General features: G+C 49.8%; 1 protein-coding gene across 5 annotated transcripts in view; it reads right to left on the reverse strand.

Moving 5' to 3' along the window:
* The window catches only part of ITPR1 (inositol 1,4,5-trisphosphate receptor type 1), a 1957366-nt gene that overhangs the window by 1291121 nt on the left and 644973 nt on the right, over positions 1-21272 (reverse strand). For all 5 annotated transcript variants that reach the window (XM_085624511.1, XM_085624509.1, XM_085624508.1 and 2 more), the window contains 3 exons: positions 13875-14029; positions 13224-13323; positions 12130-12290 (listed from right to left, as the gene is read on the reverse strand). In XM_085624511.1, coding sequence (XP_085480637.1) covers positions 12130-12290; positions 13224-13323; positions 13875-14029 — 416 coding nt within the window. The remainder of the gene's footprint in view (positions 1-12129; positions 12291-13223; positions 13324-13874; positions 14030-21272) is intronic.

Raw genomic sequence — 21272 nt, forward strand, 5'->3', positions numbered from 1 at the left:
CTTCCGCCCCTTTGGGGGCATCTCCACATCGCCTTCCGCGTCCCTGAAGCAAGCGGGAAGCAGAGTCGCCCTACCGGCTGCACCACGCTTACTGGCAATCCTACTGCGATTTGGCCGGCTGTTGTCGGTTGATGCGATGGCGAATCGGGAGCTGTGGCAACGCAGTCCTCTGTGCTTGGGCCCACCTACTTGCTTTCTGCGGTGTTTGCCCCACCGACTGAGGGCTGTGCTCAGGGCCCAAAGTAGTGGATTCAATCCTTGCAACTATTCACCCGCATTCACTGCTTGTTCCTGTGGGGCTTGTCCCACCAGCTGTGAGGGCTGTGCTTGGTGCCCCAAAGAAGTGGATTTAGTTCTTCCGCGTTGAAAAAACCCCTCTCAAGAGCTCTCAAAAACAACTATCTCCCTCCTGCAATCGGCGGTATCCTGCGGGCTGTGTTTGGTGCCGCAAAGCCCCCAAAGAAGTGGATTTGTTCCTTGACCATGGGCAACACTCAATATCCCCTGAAGCAAAACACTTCCTCTCTCTCCGCGATCGGTGGTGTCCCAATGGGCTCCTGCCCCTTTAAGGTGCCTGGCTGTGCCATTGTTGCCCCTTTAACACTGCGTGGGGTGAGGCTTAGCTGCTGCTCCTGAGGGGTGAGCGGCGGTTTGCACTGGTGCTCATGGCTCACAGCCATGCAGATCCCTCTTGTCCCGCCCACGGTGCATAAAGTCAAAGCAGGAGGTAAGGTATTTACAGGAGTGCGTGTTCAAAGAAAATCTCTACCTCAGGTTTTCCAATAAGTCTATATTTTACAAATCTTTGAAGTGCAAAGAGCGGTGCTTGGCATGGGGCAATGAATGGGCTTTATGAAAGCATAAATACTTCACATTTTCTATGAAAATACCTTTTTAATGTTCCATATCTCCAACCCTTGGCAAAAAGTTCATTTAACAGAAAATCTCAGTAAGACACATCTTAAAGCTAGCTACCATCTCTAAACTCCATAAAAAGCCCACAAGAACACCCTTTACTGAAGGCAGCGCTATACAGGGAGTCCACTATAGTCAGGCTTAGGTCCCTAAGGCCGCGAAGCAGTTGAAATGATGCCACAGCCTGCCGGAGGCAGAAGTTGGGAAGGAGGGGCAGATGAGGTGGTCAGGTGGAATGTAGCAGGCGTGTGATCAGCTCGCCGGCCTGGAAAATATAAAAGTTAACATGGCGATCCATACGGTCTCATTTCCTCCTACTCGCTAGATTAGAAAATGGTGACCAGCAGAGGAAACACCTGCGGAGCAGTTGATCTGCACGATGGCCCCATGTAGCTGCCGTACACACTCCTCCGCCAGCAACTTACTCTGGCTGCTGAGCGAGCTCATCAGACCACACAAGAGCAAGTGTATAGCACCAGGGACCTCCTGCCCTGCAACCCAGCAGCAGATCACGCTCACAGCACCTGCACACATCGAAAAAACACATCATTGGTGTGCAGTCAGCTGACTGAATTTAAACATTTGACAACTATTTGGGGCACTGGAAGAACCGGATGAGACCGTGATTAGACACCTCAAGAACCTTGAGAGATGACATCTAAGAAGTCCTCATGAAGATCCAAAAAGAGGATGCCAACATGTACCAAAAGTTGAAAGACTAGCTTGTCAAGAAGTTCCACACAGCCACTAACGTGGACTATGAACGTTAGTCAACAAAGCCTACCAGCGACCAGGGGAATCAATTGGGGACTTCGTAGAATGCCTGGAAGGCCTCCTCAAACACTGCAGTTTGAACAAATTTACCAATGAAGCCATGCGTCACAGGATTATCTATGGCTGTAAATCTGAAGCCTTCAGAAGACGCATGCTCATTGAAACGGACAAGAAGCTGGCTGCAGCCTGGTAGAAGAGTGCTGAAAATAAAAAGAGGCTGCTATGGAAGTGGGTGTGACCATCAAAGACTGTGGTGCCTATCAGGAGCCATCACCCGGTAGTCAAAGACAAGTACAAAACGCAGGCCCTGGAAGCTGCAAAAAAAAAAAAAAAAAAAAGTGATAACGGTGCGGTCGGCATACCCTCAAGACGAGAAGTGTCCAACCATTGGACCAGTGTTCAAGGGCGGAAAATCATTTCAAATCGGTCTGTAATGTCCAGGCAAAGCACTCCCCTCCCAACCACAGTAGACTAAGACAGGCGATAAGAACCAATGCCACCACAAGTCTGGCGAAAGAACTACACATCACATGCAGACTATTTCTACAACATCCAGATGCCAACTACCCACCTCGCCTGCCACGCAGTCCACGATGTCACCAGCCAGTGATGTTTACACAGACACGTGGATGGTCGTACTAGGAACTTCATTATTGACAAAGGTGGTTTGGTCAATGTAATCAAAGGGCGAAACCTGGCAGGCATCTACGATCATGCGCAGCTGGCTGATACTTGATGGAAAATCTGTGTGAGCTGAGGACAAACCAATACATTGCATATGAAAATACAATCCCGGATTGCCGAGCACCAGTCCACAGAGTCCTCCGTTTGCCCACTGCCAACAGTCTGGGACTTATGCATTTACGTCCTGAGAATGAGACTATCCACCAGGTGTAACTGCAGACAACCACCCACAACTGTCTAGTTGTTTACCTGAAATTTAATCCTTACTGTATTCCACGGATTGACAGAGGGAACTCCATCAATGTGATGCCGTTTGACTGTTTCACTGAACTAATCCAGTCCCGAAGCTCATGCAGTCACCCATCAATGTCTATACGTGGGATGCATCCAAACGTTACACAACCGCAGATCATACAATGTAACCATAAGACCAACATCAGGGGAGAGGATGTAACTGAAAGGTTTGTGCACTCAATCTGAAATCTGGGAAACTGGGTTAGAGTCTCAGACTGACCCTCAACATTCTGTGATTCTGGGCAAATCACTTAATCTCCTCGTGCCTACAAAAATGAATGTGTCCTTGTGTAAGCAACTGGTGCTCATGTAAAGCACTGATACCCAATATCTTTGGGTCAAGTTAGAGCTACATTAAACCCTGAAAGAAGAACATATGGTACAAACACCATTATGGCACAGATACATGTGCTACACAGGCAAAGCATTGGGGGCTTGCCTCCTCAGATTCTCCACAGCAGCAGACATGGGTCTCATCTCCATCAACTACCACTTTTAGATAGAGCGGTGCATCACTCCAATTCCCAGCTCTCTTCAGTGGCCTAGGCAAACAAAGATATTTGCGTTCACCTCCACATTGATGTGTGGGTTCACCTGGCACAGAAGAGTTGCATTCCACTTACAAGAAGCAGTAGAAAAGTTTTAAAAACTCCTTAGCCAAGACATTGAACCGTCCAAAGGCCTCACTCCCTCGGTGTCCCCCCAACATTATGGTCCCCAAGAAGGACAGAATGGGAGATATCAGAATTTCTATTGATATGCGCCAGCCCAATAAGGCAATTGAACGTGAACGTCACCCAGGTTTACTTATCGTAGACATGATCACCCAGCTCAATGAAGCAAAACATCTTTTCATGCTTTACCTGAACAAGGGCCATCATCAAATCAAACTGGAACAATGCTGCTACATTATGACCTTTGCCACACACAGGACTCTTCCGTTACAAGAAATTGAACTTGCCCATCTCTTCAGCAGCTGAAATCTTCCAGGTGGTCATTCGCCGGGTCCTTCAACCAGTATCCAATGCATTTAACTAGTGACAATATTTTATTCTTTGGTGCTACACGCAAAGCACATGATGAAGCACTGAACAAGACTTGCCACCTACAGTGAGAGGCTGGTCTCACCACCGACAAATGAGTTCCATAAAAGCAGACTGAAATTCCTTGTGCACCTGTTTACGGAGAAAGGGATGACGCCAAATCCATTTGAAAGTCTTAGAGGATGTGCAGGCAGTTGAAGCAGGTGGAAAGTGACGGCGTTTACCTGGCGGTTCATGGAGAGGGTAGAGTCTAGGATGATGCAGAGGCTGCGTGCGTGGTCTGTAGGAGTGGGTGGGTTCCCGAGGGCGGAGGGCCACCAGGAGTTGTCCCAGGCAGAGTTGCAGGGGCAGAGGATGAGTACCTCTGTTTTCTCTGAGTTGAGCTTAAGGCAGCTGTCGTTCATCCAGGCTGCCACGTTCTTCATTCCCTCCTGGAAGCAAAAGGTTGGTGTCTTCGGGATACTTCGTGAGGGTGAGCTGGGTGTCGTCTGCGTAGGATACGATGCTGATCCCATGCTGTCTGACGGCGGCAAGGGGGCCATGTAGATGTTGAAGAGCATGGGGCTTAGTGATGAGCCTTGGGGCACTCCACATCTGATGTCAATGGATTCGGAGAGAAAGGGAGGGAGTCTGATCCTCTGGGTTCTGCCGGAGAGAAAGGATCGGATTCAGTCAAGGGCGGCTCCTTGTATCCCAGTGTCATGGAGTCTGGTTGCAAGGGTGCAATGGGTGACTGTGCCGAAGGCTGCGGAGAGGTCTAGAAGGATGAGGGCTGCGGGGTGTTCTTGGTCGAGTAGCAGGCGGATGTCGGTGGCGGCGAGGAGAGCGGTCTCAGTACTGTGGTTGCTGCGGAATCCAGACTGGGAGGTGTCTAGGAAGGATTTCTTTTCGATGAAGGTGGTCAGCTGAGTGTTCACGAATCTCTCGGTGACGAAGGGGAGGAGCCTGTAGTTTTTCAGGTCTGTTGGGTCGGCTGTGGGCTTTTTGAGGAGGGATTTAACCTCCACCCGCTTACAGATGTCTGGGAAGATGCCGGAAGTAAATGAGGCATTGATGGTCTGTCCAAGTTCGGGTGCGATGGCGGCGGCCCTGTGGAATATGTGCGATGGGCAGGGGTCCGTGGGGGCTCCTGAGTGGGTTTTATGAATGGGCATGGTGATGTGTAAGATGGTAGCAGTCTTCAAGGTCCAGATCATTGGCTGATCTGCCACCACAGGGTGGGGGTGGGGAGGGGGGGGTTGAGGTCCTTGATCTTACGGTGGAAGTAAGGGCTGAGCTTGTCGCAGAGTTGCTGGGCGGGTGTGACATCCGTGGCTTTTGTGGGTGGCCTTGTGTGCTGCTGTATGACGCTGAACAGTTCCTTGGCGTCTGTCGCGCTGGCCTGGATTTTGTCCTTTATGAAGGTTCGTTTGGTTTCCCTTATGCACTGGTGGTATTCCTTCAGGGCGCTCCTGTGGTTGATTCGTGCTTCTGTGGTTTTCTGGTTTCGCCAGGTTTTCTGTAGGCGTCTGCACGAGTGTCTGGCTTCCTGTAGTTCTGTGGTGAATCAGGCAGCCTTTAGCAGGTGTTGCTTGGCAGGGTGCCGGCGGGGTACGAGTATGTAGGTGCATCCAGCGGTGGAGTTCTGTGGCTGCGGCGTGTCGGTCGGGGCGTTGTGGGGGGGGGATGGGGGTGGAGGGGGAGAGGGTTCTTGGCAAAGGGTATATTGAGGAGTTCCTCTGACGGTCGCGGGACGGGTTTCGATGCACTGGTGGTGTTGAAGGTGAAGTGGACGCAGTGGTCTGTCCAGGGCAGCTCGGTGGTGTCGCTAAAATGATGGTTGTTCCTCTCGTGAAGATAGGATCCAGAGTGTTGACCAGCTGCTTCAGTCTGAGGCTGGAGAGGCTGGCGAGGAGGGTGATGGAGTGGGGGTCATTGCGGTTGTCGAGGTGGAAGTTCAGGTTCCCGAGGAGGATATAGTCCGTGGAGGTGATTGCGTGGGGTGCGGCGAGCTCAGCGATTATGGTTGCACACTGGGTGCGAGGGCCCTGTGGTCTGTATGAGGGTGCCGTGTAGTGCGGTCCTGGGGTTGGTCTGGATCTGGAAGTGAAGGTGTTCGGTGTTGGAGTGGGGGTCGCTCGTGCTCAATGAGGAAAGTCGGAGGGGGGGTCTTGGGTACGATGGAGAGTCCTCCTCCTGGGCGGTGGGTGGTTTTCTGGACCTTGCAGCCGTCGGGGAGGGCGGTAGCGATGTCGGGACCGGAGGTGGCATTGGTCCAGGGTTCCATGAAGGTGACGTCAGGCAAGAGGGCGTCGATCAGGTCCCAGATCTCTATGGCGTGTCGGTGCAGGGGGCGTACATTGAGGACGCAGGTCAGGGTGTTGGTGGTGCGTGCATCTCCCTGAGTGGTGTTTGGAGCAGTTCTTACACAGCCGGTGTGTCTGCCCGGGTTGAGTGCATTGAGGGTGGTAGAGCCATAGTGGTGGGCCTAGGAGGGGCAGGGTTCCTGGGGCTGGTCGCGTATGAGCTTGCCTTAGGCGCGCCTTCGGCACCCCAGAGGCCTACATTATAGAGGGGAGGGAGGCTCAGTTGGGAGGGGGGAAACAAGCGCGGGTAGAGGGGCAGGCCAGGGCAGCAGTGGTGGGAACGGGGGAATTGCAAGGGGGCAGGCACAGATGGAGGGAAATCAACAATAAAACACAATAAAAAAAAACTAAGACAGATGCTGGAGATTGGCAGAACACAGATTAGCAAAAACAAAAAGTAAACACAATTAGACCAAGTTCGCAAAACCTCGGAGGCAGCAGCCTTGAGCACCCAGGGCCAGGGGCTCCGCAGGCAGAGACGAAGAGCAGGAGCTGTGGGGAGAGTGCAGGCCTATGACCGATCAAGAGCTTACTTAGAAGTCAGTTCACAGAACGGGAAGGATGGGTGGGGCGATAAGGAATCAATAACTAACCTATATTTCTTACAGATATATCGTTACTGAAGTTAAGAAACTTGTTCATCTGAAAGAAACCGTTATAGATTCCTTACCTCAGAATAGATACCCCAGCAATACCAACCCCGGAGGTGGGTCTGTGAATTAAGTTCACACCAGGAAGTACTGAAGAACAGAATGGCCAAATAAGTCGTCTCTCTGGACTTGGCTGTCCAGGCAGTAGTGTTTGGTGAATGTATGAAGCGATGCCCACGTAGCTCCCAGACAGATGTCATTAAGGGGGACTCCCCATCCCAAAGCAGTGGGAGCTGCCGTAGCCCTGGTATAATGGGCGGGCAGTCCCACTGGAGGCTCCTTTGCCAAAGAATAGCAAGCTTTGATGCACAGAACGACCCACCTGGAGATGGTCCATTTGTGCCTGGCCTGACCTTTCTTAGCGCCCACGTAATCAACAAAGAGCTGGTCATCCACCTGGAATGGTTTGGTGCGATCCAAGTAGAAGGAAAGCACACGTTTTGGATCCAGACGGAGCCTCTTCCTCTTTTGAAGGAGGCAGGAAGAAGGTGGGCCAAGTGATGGTTTGGCCAATGTGGAAAGAAGTAACCACCTTGGGAAGAAAGGAAGGTCTAGTTCGGAGGACGACCTTGTCCGGATAAACAGCCAGAAAGGGAGGCTTGGAAGAAAGCTTGTAGCTCACTTAGCCTGCGGGCAGAGGTGATTGCCACCAGAAAGGCAGTTTTCAAAGTGAGACGCCCGATAGGACAGTTATGTAACGGCTCAAACGGAGCACACAAGATATGTAAGAACCAAGTTAAAGTCCCACTGGGGCAGTACGAAGGGAACAGGAGGAAAAATAGGAGTAATGGCCTTTGGCCTTAAGGAAACGATTTACAACAGGGGAAAAGAAGGCTGATCAGGAAGACTAAGGAAGGCTGTAATGGCCAAGAGGTCCCTTTAGAGTGCCCAGAGCAGAGAGCCCTGCTGGGCCAAAGAAAGGAGGAACAGAACCTCAGAAAGATGGACGGAAAGGTGATCCACAGCCTTTGCTGTGCACCATGCCACAAATTTGTTCCAACTGCAGGCATATACCATCTTAGTGGAGGGATACCTGGCTGCCAAGATATCACATAATTCGGGAGACAGGTCAACCGATGTCAACAGCGCAGCTCAATCTCCATGCAAGGAGGTGGGGGCTAGACAGGTTCGGGTGGTGGACCAGCCCCTGCTGCTGCAACAGAAGATCCTCCCGAAGAGGCAGTCTGATCAGAGGATCGATGGTTATGTGTAGCAGCTCGGGATACCAGACTCTTCGTGCCCAATCCAGAGCCACAAGAATTACTTGGGCCCGGTCGTGCTTGATCTTCAGCACTCCTGGAAGAAGTGGTATAGGCGGAAAGGCGTATAGAAGACCGCAACTACGCTCGCGACGAAATTCCAACGTGCAGAATTGCTGACATTGCGTGTTCTCTTCGGTAGCAAACAGATCTAACCAAGGCTCCCCACTGTTGAAAGAGACCTTGCACCACCTCAGAGTGAGGATGCCATTCGTGATCCATCATGTACCTGCGGCTGAGCTCGTCCACCCTGGCGTTCAGGGAACCTGCCAGGTGTTTAACCACAAAGGATATGCCCTGATGTTCCAGCCATGTCCAGAGGCAGAGGGCCTCCTGACATAGGGTCCACGACCTCGCCTGGTTTGTTGCAGTACCACATGGCGGTGGTGTTGTCTGAACACCTGCACTACTCTTCCCCGGACAGAGGGAAGGAATGCTTTGAGTGCAAGACGAATCCTGAAGCTTCAGAAGGTTGATGTGGAGCCCAGACTCCGCCGGAGAACAGAGGCCTCTGATATCAGCTTCCATGTGGCCACCCATCTCTGAAGTGATGCATCGGTCACCACTGTGAACTCTGGTTGGGGGAAGGAAGAAGGATCCGCAGTCGCCCCAATCCTGGTTCGTTAGCCACCACTGCAATTGGTGTGCAGTGCCCTACGAGATCTTGACGCAATCGGACAGGTTCCCCTGATGTTGTGCCCACTGGAACTTCAGGTCCAACTACAGAGCTCGCATATGCCATCTGGCATGGTCCACCAGCAGAATGCCTGAGGCCATCGGGCCCAGAAGCCTGAGGGTCATCTTGACCGAAACCTGGGATAGAGGCTGAAAGATCGGAATCATAGCCCAAATATCCGTTGTCCAGATAGGGGAAGACTGGAACCCCTGATCTGCGCAGTTGACCTACGACCACTGCCATCACTTTCATGAACACCAGAGGGGAGCTGGTGAGGCCAAAGGGGAGCACGGTAAACTAAAATTGCTCGTGCCCTACCGTGAACCACAGGTAACGCCAGTGGGCCGGCAGGTCGGGGGAAGTGAAAATAAGCTTCGTGCAAGTCCAACGCTACCATCCAGTCTCCAGGGTCAGGGCAGACAGGACCTGAGCTAGCATCAACTTATTGAACTTCTCCTTCCGGAGGAAGCGGTTGACGTTCCCGAGATCCAAGCTAGGACGCAGGGCTTTCCTTCTTGGGCACCAGAAAGTAGTGAATAGCAACCACAACCTACTTCTGGGACAGGAACTTGCTTGATGGCCCCCCTTGGCAAGAGTGCCTAAACTTCCTGTTGGAGAAGGGCCAGATGAGCCTCCGACATGCGATGGTACTGAGGTGGCATGGTTGGAGGGGTAGTCTCGAAGGGGAGGGAGTAGCCCCTTCGGATTATTTGCAAAACCCACCTGTCCGACGTGATTGTGCGCCTGTGGGGAGGTGATGGCGAATCCGGAAGCCTACTGGCCCTGAAAGGTCGGACTAGGAGGGTTTGGAGGCTGCTTCAGAGGGGGCTGTGGTGGATTGGCCCGCCCGCTGGTCCCCAGAACCACGGCGGTGGTTCCCACGTCCCCAGCCGCGCATCGTCCTGCCTAGTGAGTTGGCGGTATCCAGCTCACAGTGGATGGTGAACTTCGCTGCATCTCTCCCTTCGGCAACTGCCTGAGAGAGTATGGCCTGGACCTCCTCCAGGCACTGAGACTGCACTTGCCCAACCGTATCCCACACTAAGTGGGTGTAACAGCCCAACAGACATGCGGTGTTTACCGACCGCAGTCCCAACCTGGAAGAAGAAAACATCTTCCAAGATGGTCCAGCTTTTTGGATTCCCCATCAGGTGGAGCAGTAGGGAATGCGCCCTTGGAGGTGGAGGCTTGGACCACCAAGCTCTCAGTGGTGGGGTGTTGGGAGAGGAAAGTGGGGAGAGGAAAGTGGGGTCGCCGGGGGCCGGGCGGTGGCGTCAGGCAATCATACAATCCACAGGAGCCCCGGTGTTAGGCCGGGACCAGGTGTCTAGAAGGAGGTCTGTTAGGGCTTAATTAAACAGCAGCAGGGGCTCCGAAGAGCTCACTGCTGGTTGAAGCACCTCTGTCAGGTGGTTAGTCCTGACTGCCACCATAGGCAGTTCCAGGCGGAGAGCCTCAGCTGCCCTACGCAACACCAGTGTAAAACGCTCCCTCCTCCCTAGCCACGATAGGAGAAGACAACATGCCAAGGTCTGGTGAGTTATCCAGACCACTGGCTTCCCCTAGTTCCTCTAGCCAGTCCGGTTCATAACCTAACTGGTCAGTTAAAGTGTCTATAGACCCCTTCCCAGTCCTCCTCACCCTCCTCTGGCTGCCAATCTGGTCTCAAAGAGCCAGGGTAAAACAGGGGCACAAAAGTACCCGTCGGCGCCAGATCCGGCATCGGTCGGCGCTGGTCCGGCTCCGTGTTTACACCGAGGTGGAGGCCGGGGTCGACGTCGGTTGGGGACACAGCCAACGCCAGCTGTGGACGTGGTGCCAGTGGAATCTGCGTCGGGAGAGGTGTAACAAGGTCGACCAGCCTGGATGCAAGGGGACCCTGCAGTGCAGAGGCCGGCGCCCAGGGCCCCCAGCCGAGTCTGTGGGCCTGAAGGCGCGCCGGCAGAGTCTGGCTGGCCAAAGATGTCGTGCATCGCTTTGTAAAATTGACAAAACTGGGCAGGGGTCACTTCAGGTCCCGGAGGGGGGGGGGGGGGGGGGGGGGGGGAGGGGAAGAGGAACCCAGAGTCGACCCTTAGGGCTCCGCACACGGTGCAGCGGAAGGGGCACGACCCATATACCTCGTCGTGTCGGCTGACGGACAGGGAGATGTCTAGGGCGATGATGCTTCTTAGACTTCTCCTTGTGCTTAGACTTACCTGACCCAGAGTGCAACCGGTTCCTCTACCTCCTACGCGACCTAGATCGGCACAGAGCCAACTGTCAGGCCTCCAGCAGCTTTCGGGACTGCTCCCACAAACACTTCAGATTCATGGTCTAGCAATCGGAGAACGACTTGGGGTCGTGGTCGCACTCCAGGCAGAATAGGCACACGCAGTGCAAATCTGTCACCGACCTCAGTCGGCTACAGTAACCACAAGCCTTGAAGCCAGGCATCCCTCGTGCACCAGGAGACTATGGACTCAAAACCAATGTCGACAAAAGTAGAGAAAAAGTCAGTTAAAAAGAGACTTGAGGTATTGCTCTGTGTGGGGAAAAAAACTGACGTGAGATCGGCATCTATGTAGCTACCGCACGCCATTCCGAAGATCACGACGCCGACGACGAACGCAGAGTCGACCAACGCCAACGACCGACGCACAGGGGTACTGCTGACGAAAAACTTAGCAGATCCAGTCTGACGCCTGGGGGTAATTCTAAGGTAAGGAATCTATAACTAACTGTTTCTTTCAGATACCATCAATCGCCCCTCTTGACCTGGCAGCCAAGGAACAAACTGTCAAGGGTGACCAGTCGGTCAGGCCACCTCACACCTAGACCTTGAAAACTTACTGAAATAATTGCAGACTCATGAAGAACCGGGGTCCATGTTTAAACGTGGGAAAGTGTAGAGTCTGGCTTAGGACTGAAGCAGCAAAGAAACACCATGGCCAGCAGGTGGTAAAAGCTTTGGGGGGGGGGGGGGGGGGGGTGCAGGTGAAGTTAACAGGTGGCAAGTAGCAGGAGTATGATCGGCTCGCTGGCCTAGAAAATAATGAAGCTTACACAGACATTCTTACTGTGTTGTGTCCTCTTTCCACGCACTTAACATCCACAAAAACAGATTACCAGCGTTTTTTACATTTTCTGTATGAACGTCAATTTGCAAATTCTACTCCAATTCCCTCCAATAAGATGCACCTCATACAAATTATGGACCACAAAGCTAGTCTAATGGAACTTCAAAAGGTTGACTGATTTCACATCTAAACGTCAAACGGCACAAAGTCATGTCCCCTAAAAGATGCAATGCTTGCTCGAAATTTGGAATTATGCTCCAGTCAGATAAGCTACTTCGCACATATTCACCACACTTTGCAAGCTCTGCCCTTCAGTTTCTGCAATGCCACCCAAACCTTACATGGACCTTTATACAGTGCTTGTACTACAATGACCACAATGATTATGTACAGCTCTGCATGTTGATTATCCAGGGGGGTCAAAACTCACCTTCTCTCATTCTGTGTGATTGTTCCCTTCTCTAACTTTGCGGCAATTGAAGACAACACCTTGCTGGCATCATTTGCAAAGTCCAAGTCACGCACCTCTGCTGGAGAAACTGGTACAATGGCAAATGCCTCCTTGTCTTCCTTTACTGGGGATGTTCCGATCTAATATCAAAAGAGCATAACGATTATTAGCTGTTACTAGTCCTTCCTAGAGAGCTACGGTTACAGAATCAAAGTGCACACTATCATTTGAACATGGGGCGCTGGAGCCACAGCTATTAAAGAGATTGGATGGTTGTACGGAAGGTAGGACAAGTCAAATTCTATTTGAACCCCAGAAAGGATTCCAAAGAGAGCAATGTAGCATGGCAGATGTCACAGTTGCTGAATATCATGCAGCTTCAACTTTCTTCTTGCTATTGTCTGGTAGTGCAAAGATCAGACTGGAGCAACAGACATTCCAGAATGTACACATACGCAGATACATTGAGTAGCTAATGTTTGTCAGATGCACCCGTTAGATGAGAATTTCTCCCATTCTCAACGCTATTACTTTAAATATTATCTTACAACCAATCCCAACCTTAATCCTGTACCCTTTCATAGTTCTAAACCAGTACTCTAACAAATACACTCCTGTACACCATTACACTCCCAATCCTATAACCCTCACTCTGACCCCCAAGCCATAACCCAGTTCCCTCCAACTTTTACATGAACCTATCTACCAAACCATAAACCTTACCCAAAATACAAATGTATTAAATTAACACCTTTTATTCCTTTCTACTATTCACAACCCTGCCAAAATTAAAATCTACACTTTCAATTTCTTCTATATTACCCTTGTGTACAGATTTCGTATTAACTACTTTTTTGATATTAGTGTTCCTTTGTTTTGCACAACCGTGAACCGGCATATCTTATATGGCAGTGGGACTATGATCCTGTCCCAACGCGATGCAGACTCCATATTTTAGACTCTTAATAGGTGCATACCAGTTACTCGTCCTGACAATACTGGGTGTACTGGAAAGTTCTTCCCACTTCCTCACCAACAAGAATTATGTATTGGCCTTTGAGGTAGATACTTACTCTGAGCATTACTGGCTTCTCCTCATCCTTGTCGATGGGTGTGTTCGTACTGTGGACCCAGGTGTTCGTACAGAGGTGTCTAAGCCTTACATAAGAGTTCCTAAAGGAAATGGGTAGAAACAATAATGACTAAGATAAACTGAAAAAGGCATCACATGCTATTGCCATTTCTTCATTCAGATGCATTTCTTCACAATCGGATTCAACTCCATCCCTGAAATAAGATGCGGTTTCCTTTCCAGCACAATATCAAACCTGAGAATCATTCAGTGGAACCAGACGCCTCAGGAAGAAAGCACTAGCCATGCTATAACTGCATCAATTCAGCATCCAACACTAAGATTCCTTGGTGCAACCACAACTCATACCATCTGAAAGCTCTGAACTAAACTATTTTAGTGAGGTCTAAGGATGAGACTCCATCCTTAGACCAGGCAGTTTCCAGTTTTTACTGAAGACCTTTGAAACCAGTCCACAGCAGCTCACACAACGAAAGCCAGCCAAGACCTACATTCCCGATTTTCACAATCCCTACAATCTGGTGCTATTTTACAATTACAGCCCACAACATTCATGCAGATGACAAAGAAAACAGTTTCACAAGATGTCTTTATCCAAACTTAAAAAAAAATTTGTTTTGCCAATTACTACCGAGGGACAAGGCTGTCTCCTCCTCGGAGAGTGGTTGGATCCAGCTCAAAGATGGAAGAAATGTCATTCCCTTCGGGAACGGACACCAGTGTATACATCATTTTTTCTTGAACATTTCGTAGTCTGGCTCGAGCAGCTTCCTGCTCTGGATCCATCTGTGGAGGATTAAAAACAGACCAATGACCCAAAGATTTTACAACAGAGCATAATCATAGCTCCTGTATACAGAAAAATGCAATACCGGGAGTATGTTAAATCTGCGAATCCCATAAAGCAGTAGAATGGCAACTATATGGCCCAAGTTCAGCAAGCATACATCTCAGCAAATTCAATTTTAATAGCGCTGCAAGACTGTCTGAGGCAAATAAAAGTGACAGGGTGCATAATGAGGTGCTTTACTTCGAACACCGTGATAGTTATCAGATCCAGTAGAAATCGGACTGCTGTAACAATGCGGTTCTGAGGAAATGACAATTGAAACTACTCACACTAACTTTTCTTTGACTTATTTACATTACAGATATTCATAACCTAAGTGCAGAGATAATGATTAGCCACAAATCAGTTTGATCAATTGGCAAAGGATTAGAATCCAGGGCTTCAGTTACAAGGTCAGCAACAAGGACACTAGACCAAATCTTCATACATTTTGTAACTAGGTCTGCATAGTTTTTGCAGTTGGCTGGCACCCACAGGAGCAGAAAAGCACAGCTACGATTGGAAATTACCAAAGCAAGATCTAATCTCAACTCTAGCAGTGTGCAGAACACCTTTGGTGCTTAGAATTTTACCAACACAACAGTAAGTTTGCTTAATTTTTTATTTAGAAATCTGTTTATTGAGTTTTAAATTTTGCAGCAAAAAAATCATACAATGTAGTTCAGAATGGCAAAGAGCATAATTACAACTAATGCACAGTAAGGACTCAGAGCATATCACATATAAGCATAACACTTTACACCAATTGAGGGGCATTCAGTATGGACTAAAGTTGTAACCCGTGAGTCTGTAAGGACAACTACCATCACGCGTGATGTTGCAGTCACTGTGTTAGCGGAGAGTAGCAAGTCACTGTCTTATTCGCCAAAGACGTATGCTGCCCAGTGTACCCCCTGATCAATAATCAAACAGCTTTGTGCACCCGCACTGCAACTGGGGAACTGTCCTTCTTGCCACAGAACAACGAAAACAACATCTAACAGCAGCTCTCCTGTTTTAATTCTAGGCGCCCTTCTCCCTCAAACCCCCCTCCCGTCGAGTCCCTCCTCCGGCCCCCACCCCAGGAATGTCATGTGTATTAACATCCGGGCTGCGACACGCAGGGACGCCAGAATCCAAGCAAATCAGCCCCAGCGCTGCGGCACCCCGTCAGATCGGACCACCTCCCTGCAGCTAACGCGTTTCCTGCAGCTCACCCTCGACCCCAGCCAGAGTCACCCCATCAGATTGTAGCAGGACCTGCAGCATCTCTCCCCATTGGGATGCGATCGGTGTCATCCGGAGGCCCAGTGTTTCCTCCCTCCGAAGTGCCACCTCCTCCGCCTTGGCCCAGACTAGAAAAGAGCCGCGCCACGCCCACACGTGTGGCGCAGCGTCTGCTTTCCAGCGTTGTGTGATGAGTCGCTTTGCCACTATGATCCCCAGATCTATAAAACAAGATGCTACCTTGACCGGGGGCGACCTATGAAAAAGGTGCAACAGGTAAGTAGGCCACTCAGGGGGGATCTCCCGTCCCGTACACCGACGGAGCATCCCGTGTATCGCCTGCCAGTATGTACTCAGTTCCGGGCAGCCCCACAGCATGTGAAGCAGATCAGCATCAACTTCCGCACAACGGGGGCAGCTGGCATCCACACGGTGGAAATACCTATTAATGGCGGCAGGCGTTAGGTAGGCCCTATGCAAGACGAAGAACTGTATTTGGCGGAATCTCATATTTCTAGGTACCCTCCTAGGCCCTTGTAACACCCTGTCCCATTCTTTGTCCGCCATGGGGCGGGCGAGGACTCCCTCCCATTGCTCGCGTAGTGCACCCAGACTTGGCACAGCATGTGTGCGTAATGCCACGGCAAACCACTTGATCAGGTGCCCCCCTCGGCCCAAGACATGGAGATATTGCATCACCAAGTGTTGTTCCGGCTCCTCCCGTAGGTCTCCCCAGTGCCCTGTGAGCGTCTCCACCAGGGCCCGATGGCGGAGGAACTGGCCCTGCGCCAGCCCCGTCTCCTCCGCAAGGGTCGCGAACGACAACAATTCTCCCTCACGGTAGAGATCTTTTAACGTGTGGATATCCACCGCATGCCAGTCCCTCAGTTCCGCGGCCCCAAGTGTGTCCCGGCCACAAGGGGAACCCTCCAGGGGCATAGCTGGGGCATAAGGGATCCTGGCACTGGTGAGCCGGAGGCTTCTGCGGTAGCATTTGCACGCCACCGCTAACAGCACCGGTGCTGGCCGTGAAGCACCAGTCGTCGGGTGAAAGATCCGCAGAAGCTCCGCCACTGCCATCGGAGGACTCCCCGCCGTTGCAGTATCCTCCCGACATCTGTCCGCCAGCCACCTGGCCACCCATTGCAACTGCGCCGCCAAATAGTAGTGTTCAAGACTGGGCATTGCGAGCCCGCCCTGGCCAACGGGAAGGCATAGCTTGGGCAACGCAACCCTGTGGCGTGCCGCTCCCCAGACAAAATCCCGGAGGGTGCGCATGAGGCCTGCGAAGAAAGACGCCGCTAAGTACAGCGGCAGATTGGCAAAGTAGTACAACAACCGAGGCAGCACTACCATCTTGACCAGCGCTATTCGGCCAGTGACAGACAGGGCTAGCGTACTCCAGAACGCCATCTGAGCCCGAAGCGCCGTCACGGTTCGTCCCAGGTTACCCTCCACCAGGTCATCTGGCCGGCGAAACAGTAAGTTTGCTTAATGTTAGTCTTTACTACCAATAGAGCTTCAAATGGGGGCATGTTTAAAGAAAGGATGTCTAGGCAACAGCTTATTACAGCTGGTTGACAATGACAAGACCGTAGATTTTTCTTGTGAACGGGAATAATAAAACTTCAAAAAGGCCTGCCACAAACCAACACAAAAATATGAAACTTCAGGCCCTGCATCCTAGGCATCAGAGTAGTGTCAAGAAGCCCTCCAGACAATGGAAACCACCCAAACACAATCGTCTGTAGTCCAAAACACGGCATGTTCTGCACTCAACACAAAAAGATTGCCCCAAGGACACCACTTATTTTTGACTGAGCAAAGGGGCAACTAGAGGAAGAGAAAAATATCGAAGAGTAGTATCTCCTGAGCAATTAGGTGCATCTCTAACACCATGGCACTACAGATACAGAAAAATATCCTTTAGTAAAAGCTAAAATAGACAGCACCTTAGGTAAGCAATCATTTAAGACAGAGTGAAGCCACAAGACGACATTGATCTTATGGACAAATAACCATAACCGCATATGCATCAGTCATTAGTCCGCAATCAAAAAATTAATGAGGCTTACTACACAGCAAATTCACTGATGGCACAGATCCGACACAAGAGCATGAGTTTTAGACATTCACAAACTAGCACAGCAAACTGAGCCCAAAAGTCACATTTACTAGACAGAAAATTCCTTCAGTAAAAGGAGCCCTGTGACACTACACCATGCAACAGAAAGCCAAGTGAGCAAGGACGAAACACTTCATTAGTTTGTCAGTTGCGAGGTGAACACTCAAAGCAGCTTTATGCATAGAATCGTTATATGTCAGAAGCCATCTTATATGTGGCAGGTTCTGAAAAGATTAATTTAATGAAAACCTCTGGTATTAATTTTCCAAGTTCTCAAACACTAAATGAATCATAGAATATGGGTTTATTCCCCTTAAGTACATCCTGATCCCCGGCCTTCAGCCAATGAAAGGAAAATGCTACTTGCCAGTATGCATCTGTTCTTGGCATGTAGAGCTGCAGATCCACACACTGTGCATAGATCGCCATCGTCACTGTTTTTTCGCCAATAAGGGAAATGGAGTTTTGTGAGAAACAGAAAGAGATGTCCATGTTGTATGTAGTATCTAAATAAGATAATACTAGAATAAATAAAGGCAGCCGGGGAGGTGGGTGGGCGTGTGTGGATCTGCAGCTCTACATGCCAAGAACAGATGCATACTGGTAAGTAGCATTTTCCGTTAGAGGCATATAAGGTGCAGATCACACACTGTGCAGAGATTGCATAGCAGTATTCCTCCTTAGCGGCGACCACCAATATCTGTTGCAGTAGTTTGAAATAGAGTTTTTGACTACAGCTTGACCCACACTAGCGTGTTGTTTTGCCTGCACATCTACACAGTAGTGTTTTGTGAATGTGTGCGGTGTAGACCATGTAGCTGCTTTGCAGAGGTCATCTAAGGAGATGTGCCCTAAAAATGCCATAGGAGACCCTATCTTTCGAGTAGAGTGGGCTTTAGGGGGAATAGACCATGTACGTTTTGCTTTGTGATGGCAAATTTGTATACATTTGACAATCCACCTTGCAATGCCAGATTTTGATATGGGATTGCCTTTATGTGGCAGTGAGAAGGATACAAAAAGTTGTTTTACGAAAAGGTTTTGTTCTGTCAATATAGTAAAGCAGTGCTTTTTTTACATCTAGGGTATGAAGAGCTCTTTCTGCTACTGTATATGGTTGCGAGAAGAACACTGGCAACTCAATAGATTGGTTGAGATGGAAGGGAGAAATAACTTTAGGAAGGAATTTGGAATTTGTCCTGAGAACCCCTTTGTGATGGAGTTGTAAAAATGGTACTTGAATAGTTAGTGCCTGTAGCTCACGGACTAAGATGTACTGGCCACAAGGAAAGCGGCTTTCAAAGTAAGAAATTGTAGTTCGCATTTATGTAGAGACTCGAATGGAGGACCCATTAATATTGTGAGGACAATGTTTAAATTCCACACTGGGGAGGGAGGTACCCTGGGAGGAATTATTCTTTTGAGGCCTTCCATGAATGCTTTAATGGCAGGCACCCTGAACAGTGACCTATGTTGTCTATTTTGTAGGTAGGCTGCAATGGCAGCGAGATGTAATCTAATTGATGTGTATGCTAGATTACATCTTTGAAGATACAGTAGGTAGCATATGATGTGCTGAGTGGAGACATCTAGAGGATTGATTTTATTGTTACACTATGCAACAAATCTTTTCCACTTGGCTGTATAGCAGGCCCTAGTGGTGGGGCGCCTAGCTTTCATGAAGTTCATGCAATCAGGTGGAAGATTGAGATAACCAAACTCTAGGACCTCAGGAGCCAGATCGCCAGGTTGAGCAGTGCTGGACCTGGGTGTCGGATCTCTCTATGGTTCTGTGTTAAGAGCTGTGGGGAGAGGCATAGTACTTGGTGCGGGACTACTGATCGTTCCAGCAATGTTGTGTACCAGGGTTGTCTGGCCCATGTTGGAGCAACTAGGATCAGTGTTAATGACTGTTGCAGCTTGCGCACCTCTAATGGAATGAGTGGGAGAGGTGGAAAAAGCGTATGCAAATCTGCCTGACCAGTTCATCCATATCGCATTGCCTTTGGACAATGGGTGTGGATATCTGGCGGCGAAGCTTGGGCATTGTGTTGTAATGTGTGGCGAAGAGATTTATCTCTGGCTGCCCCCGCATTTGGAAGAATGGTTGAAGAACTTGTGGGTGAAGTTCCCACTCGTGAAACTGTTGTGTCTGCGGACTTAACAGATCTGCCATGTGATTTTGAATTCCTGGGAAATGTTGGGCTAACAGGAATAGGTTTTGAGTAATGGCCCATCTCCATATGCTCTGTGCTAGCTGAGAGAGCTGGAGAGTAGTACATTGCTGTCATACAGTCCATGCGGACTAAGACAGCTTTGCCTGATAATGGTTTCTGGAATGATTTTAATGCCAGAAAGATTGCTAGTAACTCCAAATGATTGATGTGTAGTAGCCTTTGCTGAGGTGTCCATGTGCCCTGTATGGTGTGATGAAGTCGATTAGCTCCCCAGCCGGTAAGCGATGAGGTACTATGAATATTCAAGAGGACATCATCCCTATGAGTTGCATGAACACTCGAGTTGGGAGTGAGTGTTGCGGCTGGAATCTTGGTATAAGGACTTGCATGCTTACTACCCTGGCTGGACTGGGATAAGCAATGCCCTTTGAGGTGTTTATTGTGGCGCCCAGATATTGTTGGATGTGAGATGGTTGGAGGTGAGACTTTGCGAAGTTTATGGTAAACCCTAAATCGTGAAGTAGCTGGATTGTGGCGTGTGTGTGATTTACACACTGGGTTATGTGACTTGGCTTTTATGAGCCAGTTGTCCAAATATGGGAAGACGTGAAGTTGTTGTCTTCTTAGGTGGGCTGCCACTACTGCCAGACATTTTGTGAAGACTCTGGGTGCTGTGGTGACTCCGAATGAGAACCTTGAACTGGTAATGCTGTCCGTCCACCACAAACCGAAGATATTTCCTGTGAGCAGGGTGACTGAGAATGTGGAAGTAGGCGTCTTTGAGATCTAATGTGGCAAGGAAGTTGCCTTATTTGAGTAGTGGGAGGACCTGTTGAAGAGTGACCATGTGGAAATGGTCTGATCGTATGTAGAGGTTTAACGTCCGGAGGTCCAAGATGGGCCTCCGAGTTCCGTCCTTCTTTGGAATGAGGAAGTACAGGGAATAAACCCCTGTGCTTTGGTAATGAAAGGGAACTGGTTCTATGGCATGTTTTTGTAAGAGGGAAAGTACTTCTTGTTTTAGAAGCTTTAAGTGGTCTGTTGACATTGGACGCTGTTTGGGGGTATGTTTGGGGGGAGTGGAAGTGAGTTCTAGGCAGCAACCTGATTGGATGATTTGTCTCACCCACCTGTCTGTGGTGATGTCGTTCGACATGCAGGAACTGTAGCAATCTTACCCCAACCGGAGTAGTGGTCCAGGGGGAGTGGAGGGAAGTCATTGTTTAGGGGTGGAGGCGGTACGACTATTGGTAGTTTTGCCTCTACCTTTGTTATTGCCCCTGTAGCCTCCTCTGTAGTAGCCTCTGTTAGATGAAGTCTGGTTGGGGCTCTTGTAGGAATTGGAGGGGGTATCAGTGGTAAAACCTCTAGGGGCGCCCCAATAAGAGGAGCGACGAAATGAACTTTTGGGAGCTTGCGATTGCAAAGCTTCCATTGATTTGGCAGTGTCGGTATCCTTTTTCATCTTTTCTAAAGATGAATCTACAGTAGGCCCAAATAAGTGTTCCTGGTCAAATGGTTAATTTAATATGGTGGTTTGAACCTCTGGTTTAAAGCCGAAAATGCGTAGCCAGGCATGTCTGCGTTAAAGGACACTGGTATTAATAGCCCGGGATGCTGTATCTGCGGCATCCAGAGCACAACGAATGGAGGTGTTCGTTATGAGCTTGC

Source organism: Triturus cristatus, chromosome 9, assembly GCF_964204655.1.
Source record: "Triturus cristatus chromosome 9, aTriCri1.1, whole genome shotgun sequence".
NCBI classification, from domain to species: Eukaryota; Metazoa; Chordata; class Amphibia; order Caudata; family Salamandridae; genus Triturus; species Triturus cristatus.